At 43.7% G+C, this 7,779-nt stretch overlaps 1 protein-coding gene across 1 annotated transcript; it reads left to right on the top strand.

The window, feature by feature from the left end:
• Nucleotides 1–3,482: 3,482 nt before the first annotated feature.
• LOC129559326 (protocadherin beta-12-like) lies at nt 3,483–7,535 on the top strand. The gene has a single exon (XM_055430937.2). The coding sequence runs from the start codon at nt 4,339–4,341 to the stop codon at nt 6,937–6,939; it is 2,601 nt and encodes an 866-aa protein (XP_055286912.2). The 5' UTR covers nt 3,483–4,338; the 3' UTR covers nt 6,940–7,535.
• Nucleotides 7,536–7,779: the final 244 nt, after the last annotated feature.

The following is a 7,779-nucleotide window of genomic DNA, read 5'->3' as shown; positions in this document are numbered from 1 at the left end:
ACTAAGTGAAGTAAGTCAGAAAGAGAAAGTGCAAATACCATATGAAATCACTTATATGTGGAATCTAAAATATGGCACAAATGAACCTACCAACCAAACAGAAACAGACTCATAAGACATAGAGAACAGACTTCTGGTTGCCAACAGGTAGAAGGAGAGAGGGAGAGGGATGGACTGGGAATTTGGGGTTGGTAGATGCAAAGCATTACATTTAGAATGAATAAACAACAAGTTCCTAATGTATAGCAGAGGGAACTACATTCAATATCCTGTGATAGATCATAATGGAAAAGAACATTTTAAAAGTATATATATATGTGTGTGTGTGTGTGTGTGTATGTTTGTATAACTGAATTACTTTGCTGTACACCAGAGACTGGCACAACATTGTAAATCAACTATAATAAAAAATTATTCTGTCATCTACAATCCATCTTTTAAAATTATTAAATTCATTGTGCAGTAAAAACTTATAACTACTTTTAAAATGAGAGTGAGTCATAGAGAAATTAAGAACTTGCCCAAGATTATATAGCTAGGAAGTAGCACTAAGCCCTAATCCATTCTTTATCTTATAAAAGAATACATACTCCATATGATTACTATTTGATTAAAAGTGTGTAAACACATATGTGGCACTAGAATAATAGGCAGCACAGAATAAATATTAGCTTTTATTAGATTTTACTACTCAGGATATTAATCAGATTTTTTATATTGAAATATAGTTGATTTACATTGCTCTGTTAATTTCTGCTATCCATTTAATCAAACATTTTAAAACACTTTCTTCTGTTTTCTCTATTTCTGTATCTGTTTCCTCCTGCGACCCCCTTTTTTGGTGGTGGTCATGGTTTTGGCATTAATACTTTGTTGGTATTAATACTTCCTCATGTCTTGTGGTCCATGGTGATCTTCTCATATTTAAAAGTGATGAAAGATCAAGGTGCTGACAGTAAGCTCTTTGTATATGTGATAATGAAGATACTGATGGCAGGACCTCACTCTACTGTAATCATTGTAAGATAAGAGTTATTAGCTTAGGAGATCCTCAAATACCAATATGTTTAAGTTTTTGTTTGAGCCTTTCATATGCTCCAGGTTAGGATTCTGCAATATCGTCTGTGCAAGAGAGAGATGCTCACCCTGCGTACTCCGACTGGAGACTACTGCATGGAAAGGGACTAGAAATCTCATCACTCAGGATGCAAAGTTTTGTTTGATTTCCCTGTTTTTGGCTTCACCCCTCACACTTGCACTTAGCTCTGCCCAGGGTCTCCGAAGTTAGAGATGTTGTCTGGTCGCTAAATTGTGTCTGACTCCTTTCCAACCCCATGGACTGTAGCCCACCAGGATCCTCTGTCCATGGGACTTCCCAGGCAAGAATACTGGAGTGGGTTGCCATTTCCTTTTTGGTCCTCAATGAACTTCAGTCGTTTTTCTTTTGGACTTTAGTCTTATACACTTGGTTCCTCTAAATCTTGTATCCAAATGGGATTATGTTGGACAAACAGGAACTTTTCTTTAGACATTTCTTGGAACTGATAACTGCTCTTTCATCTGATTTCTGTCATCAAATTTATGTATATATATTCTTGGTCTCTGTAAGTTCATATCATTTTATTAACTATCATTTATTGGGCATTTTAAAAGGAGTGAGCTGTGCAAAATCAAAGAATTACATGAAATTACTGGATCACAATAAACTGTGGAATATTCTGAAAGAGATGGGAATACCAGACTATCTGACCTGAGTCTTGAGAAACCTGTATGCAGGTCAGGAAGCAACAGTTAGAACTGGACATGGAACAACGGACTGGTTCCAAATAGGAAAAGGAGTACGTCGAGGCTGTATACTGTCACCCTGCTTATTTAACTTATATACAGAGTACCTCATGAGAAATGCTGGGTTGGAAGAAGCACAAGCTGGAATCAAGATTGCTGGGAGAAATATCAATAACCTCAGATATGCAGATGACACCACCCTTATGGCAGAAAGTGAAGAGGAACTAAAAAGCCTCTTGATGAAAGTGAAGGAGGAGAGTGAAAAGGTGGCTTAAAGCTCAACATGCAGAAAACTAAGATCATGGCATATGACCCCACCATTTCATGGGAAATAGATGGGGAAACAGTGCAAACAGTGTCAGACTTTATTTTTTGAGGCTCCAAAATCACTGCGGATGCTGATTGCAGTCATGAAATTAAAAGACGCTTACTCCTTGGAAGGAAAGTTATGACCAACCTAGATAGCATATTAAAAAGCAGAGACATTACTTTGCCAACCAAGGTCCGTCTAATCAAGGCTATGGTTTTTCCAGTGGTTATGTATGGATGTGAGAGTTGGACTGTGAAGAAAGCTAAGCGCCAAAAAATTGATGATCTTGAACTGTGGTGTTGGAGAAGACTCTTGAGAGTCCCTTGGACTGCAAGAAGATCTAACCAGTCCATCCTAAAGGAGATCAGTCCTGGGTGTTCATTGGAAGGACTGATGATGAAGCTGAAACTCCAATACTTTGGCCACCTCATGGGAAGAGTTGACTCATTGGAAAAGACCCTAGTGCTAGGAAGGATTGGGGGCAGGAGGAGAAGGGGACGACAGAGGATGAGATGGCTGGATGGCATCACTGACTCGATGGACATGGGTTTGGGTAGACTCTGGGAGTTGGTGATGGTCAGGGAGCCCTGGCATGCTGCGATTCACGGGGTCGCAAAGAGTCTGACACGAATGAGCGACTGAACTGACTGACTGTAATACTGCTCTTCGAAATTTGGAAGGAATCAAACATGAGGGTATTCTGTCTTCTCTGAGCATGATAAATCTCACTCTAAATTCAAAAATATAAAAGGAGTGAGGATAAATGTGTGTAGTAAATCCATCTACTTTTCAGTTTCTGCCCTTTTGTAGTGGTTTATTTTTTCAACCATGTGTCTAGCTTACATTTTTAAGAATATAATTGAACTTAACATTTTAAAAATGAAAACTTCTTAGATTCCTCCTCCATCAATTTTTGAGCACACTCTTGAGACCTTCTATACTGGACATCACAGGTGAATTCTGTTCCAAACAATCTCCCTCACGATGTAGCAACCATGTACTTTGGCTAAAACTGAAACCACCAAAAGCTTAAGAGGTGACCCCAGAGAGGATTAAAGCAAAAAGAGAACAAAGATGAGTTCAGATTCTGAAACTAAAATCTCCACCTACAATTCTATTGTGGGCTTCCCTGGTGGATCAGCTGGTAAAGATTCTGCCTGCAATGTGGGAGACCCGGGTTAGATCCCTGGGTTGGGAAGATCCCCTGGAGAAGGGAATGGCTAGCCACTCCAAATCTATTCTGGCCTGTATAGAATTCATGGACTATACAGTCCACGGGGTCGCAGAGAGTCAGACATAACTGAGTGACTCACTTTCAGTTTCATAATTCTATACCCCTGAAACAATGATCACCTCAGTAGCAGGTACATGATCTTGGTTAGTCTGATCAGAGTAAAACTAAGTTTTTGTCCTACAACTGGGAAAGAGAATCTCTCTCACTCTCTCTTCCTGTGCTGAAAGAGACAGCAGATGACCGTAACTGTAGCTGGAATAAATCTTGGGAAACTGAGGGAAGCCAGTTTTAGGAGTAAGCCTGTGTTAAATGAAACTAACATGTTTGTGTATTTGTTCAATTTTTTTGGTAAATTATGAGAAACTAGAACTAAATTACGGATTTCCACAATATGTTCCACCCCAATATCTTCATTTTTCTCTCAGTTCACAGTTCACTGCTATCGAGGAAAGCTACAGAAGGCCTTCTAGTGGTATAAGAACTATCTATATATAGTTCTCTTTGTCCGCCTCATGGTTAATTCAGTTTCATACCCTTTGAGAGGACTTCTGAAATGACTTGTGTACACTTTCCCTTTCCCTTACCACCTAAGGAAGGCCAAGTAGTGCTGGAATTTTGTTCAGTTAAACAGTTACTTATACTCTCCTTGTTTCTGGTGCTCAGTTTTCTCAGAAAGATTACAAGCTCCTGGGGGCCAGGAATCACATCGTATATTTTTGTATTCACCACAACTGAACATTTTCAGTTGTGTGGAGAGTGGGGAAGGATACTTAAATGCTTTTTAAAATACTAATAACATCAAAAACTATAAACAGTATTGAAGAGCTCTTATGGATGATAGACTATATCTGTAACCACTTGAACACAATACATAAAAGAATATTTGCTTCTGGAGGATATTTATGTGAATGGAATTTAGGTAGCTTTCATCAAACTCTGAAAATCTGTGGAGACACATGGTGGCGCTGCAGGATAACAACGCTGGGGGAGAAAAAACATTCTATGCTGGATGATGTTCTGGACATTGTTACCCAGTGCAAAAAGAGCACTAGGAAGACAGAAAGAACAAGGCTTCAAGTGGCAAAGTAGAAGTTATTCAACGAGGTTAAAGTCCTTAAGCCTCGGAAGATTTGGTGGACATATCAGAGGCACCTTACCCAGAAGTGGGAAAGGTGAAGCGATTCTGCAGGAAGACTTTGGGAAAGGAGCTATGGAGATTGGAGGGGCAGGCGTTCTGCAGATAAGGCAAGTCCTGCTTTTCTTTGTTTTGCTGGGGATGTCTCAAGCGGGCTCTGACTCTGGGCGCTTCTCAGTGACAGAGGAAATGCAGAGTGGGAGCCTTGTAGGCAATCTGGCAAAAGACCTGGGGCTGGAAGTGGGTGAGCTATTCTCCAGAGGGGCTCGGGTGGTCTCTAATGATAACAAACAGCGATTGCAGCTGGACATAAATACAGGGGATTTGCTCTTAAGTGAAGCACTAGACCGGGAGGAGCTCTGTGGCTCCACGGAGCCCTGTGTGTTGCATTTCCAGATATTAATGAAAAGCCCCTTGCAGTTTTTACGGATTGAGCTCCAGGTCAAGGATATAAATGATCACTCTCCTGTCTTCTTAGAAAAAGAAATGCTCTTAGAAATCCCAGAGAATAGTCCTGTCGGTGCTGTGTTCCTACTAGAAAGTGCAAAGGATTTGGATGTAGGAATCAACGCTCTAAAAAACTACACAATAAGCCCCAACTCTCATTTCCACATTAAAATGAGAGTCAATCCGGATAATAGGAAATACCCAGAGTTAATTCTGGATAAGGCGCTGGATTATGAAGAGCAGTCTGAACTCAAATTCATCCTCACCGCTCTGGATGGCGGGTCTCCGCCTAAGTCCGGGAGTGCCTTGGTCCGGGTGGTGGTCGTGGACATTAATGACAACTCCCCTGAGTTTGAGCAGCCATTTTATGACGTGAAGATTTCAGAAGACCGTATACTAGGCTCACCGGTTGTCACCGTCTCAGCTTGGGATTTAGATTCGGGGAAAAACGGGGAAATATCATATATGTTTTCCCATGCCTCAGAAGATATTCGCAAGACATTTGAAATTAACCAAAAGTCTGGAGAAGTGAGTTTAACTTCGCCCTTGGATTTTGAAACAACTGAATCATATTCCATAATCATTCAAGCCACAGATGGGGGAGGCCTTTTTGGAAAATCAACCCTCAGAATTCAGGTGATGGATGTGAATGACAATGCTCCTGAAGTGACTGTGTCATCAATTACCATCCCAATCCCAGAAAATTCTCCGGAGACTGTGGTTATGGTTTTTAGTATCCGAGATAGAGACTCTGGGGAGAATGGGAGGATGATTTGTTCTGTTTCAGAAAACCTCCCGTTCGTGCTAAAATCTTCAGTTGAGCATTACTACACGTTGGAAACGGAAAGAATGCTGGACAGAGAAAGCCAAGCTAATTACAACATCACCATCACGGTCACTGACATGGGAACCCCCAGACTGAAAACCGAGCACAACATAACCGTGCTGGTGTCCGACGTCAACGACAACGCCCCCGCCTTCACCCAGACCTCCTACACCCTGTGGGTCCGCGAGAACAACAGCCCCGCCCTGCACATCGGCAGCGTCAGCGCCACAGACCCAGACGCGGGCGCCAACGCCCAGGTCACCTACTCGCTGCTGCCGCCGCCCGACCCGCTCGTGCCCCTCGCCTCCCTCGTGTCCATCAACCCCGACAACGGACACCTCTTCGCCCTCGCGTCCCTGGACTACGAGGCGCTGCGGGCCTTCGAGTTCCGCGTGGGAGCCGCCGACCGCGGCTCGCCCGCGCTCAGCAGCCAGGCGCTGGTGCGCGTGCTCGTGGCGGACGCCAACGACAACGCGCCCTTCGTGCTCTACCCGCTGCAGAACGCCTCGGCGCCCTGCACCGAGCTGGTGCCCAGGGCGGCCGAGCCGGGCTACCTGGTCACCAAGGTGGTGGCGGTGGACGGCGACGCGGGCCAGAACGCCTGGCTGTCGTTCCAGCTGCTCAAGGCCACGGAGCCCGGGCTGTTCGGCGTGTGGGCGCACAACGGCGAGGTGCGCACGGCGCGGCTGCTGAGCGAGCGCGACGCGCCCAAGCAGCGGCTGGTGGTGCTGGTCAGGGACAACGGCGAGCCGCCGCTGTCGGCCAGCGTCACGCTGCACGTGCTGCTGGTGGACGGCTTCTCGCAGCCCTACCTGCCGCCCCCGGAAGCGGAAGCGGCGGCCGCGGCGCCGGCCGACCCGCTCACCGTCTACCTGGTGGTGGCCTTGGCGTCGGTGTCGTCGCTCTTCCTCTTCTCGGTGCTCGTGTTCGTGGCGGTGCGGCTGTGCAGGAGGGCCGGGGCGGCCTCGGCGGGTCGCTGCGCGGTGCCCGAGGGCCACTTCCCGGGCCACCTGCTGGACGTCAGCGGCACGGGGACCCTGTCCCAGAGCTACCAGTACGAGGTGTGTCTGACGGGAGGTGCTGGGACGAATGAGTTCAAATTCTTGAAGCCGATTCTCCCCAATCTCCCGACCCAACGCCCTGGGAAAGAAACAGAGGAAAATCATACTTCCGACAATAGCTTTGGGTTCAATATTCAGTGACCATAATTAACTTTTATATCTAATATGTATGTTGTTTCGTGCTGCTTCCACACCATCGTTATTTCCCCCAAATATGTTTGAAATTGCACTGTTACTTTTATATCTTAGCATGTTCTACCCATCTTTTAAGTGAATGCTTATTTTTGTGGTGGTAACTATTACAAATAGTAATTTATTCTCTAACCAAGGAGGGTTTAATTAATAATTAATTCATAAATAATTAACTTGCCTTACACCAAGTAACTTTTTTCTCATGGCTTCCTCTTCAGTTGAACTTTCACTCACAATTATGCTTTTGATAAAATAAAGCAGACCACTTTCAAAGTATTTCAAGTGTTCAAGCATTTCTTCATTTTTTGCGGTTTTTCTTGTGGTTTAATAATGGCTGCTATTCAGAAATGTCATTTTTCTTTCTTTAAATTCACCACTCTTTTTAATTAAGTTTTTTAAGCGTTTATTACTGCTGAAAATATACCTGAAAATAATGTCCTTTGATAAACATAATCACCTTGTTAGAAAGGGCCAGAAGGCAATTTTCCTAGTGTCTCTTCCTTATTTATCCTGGAGGGTTATTATGAAGACATATTAATATTGTGGCCACCCACATAATCTTGGAATATAAAGTTTTTATTTTCCATATGTATCACTAATGTTACAAAGGTATAATGCAATCTAGTAGAATGCAAACTCCTGAACCATAATTTGTTTATTGTAGAGTGGACTTGTATGCTAAAGTGTGTAATCTTTTGCCTCCTATGCTCTCCCAGAATATATATACACTGGGCACTAATTTTCAAATTTGCAATAGCCAATAGAAAAATTATATAACATACAAACACA

Source organism: Moschus berezovskii, chromosome 8 (assembly GCF_049115385.1).
Source record: "Moschus berezovskii isolate FMDL1 chromosome 8, NW_MosBer_1.0, whole genome shotgun sequence".
In the NCBI taxonomy this organism is placed as follows: Eukaryota; Metazoa; Chordata; class Mammalia; order Artiodactyla; family Moschidae; genus Moschus; species Moschus berezovskii.
The sequence above is the reverse complement of the archived record's forward strand: the minus strand, read 5'-3'. Positions and strand labels throughout refer to the sequence as shown.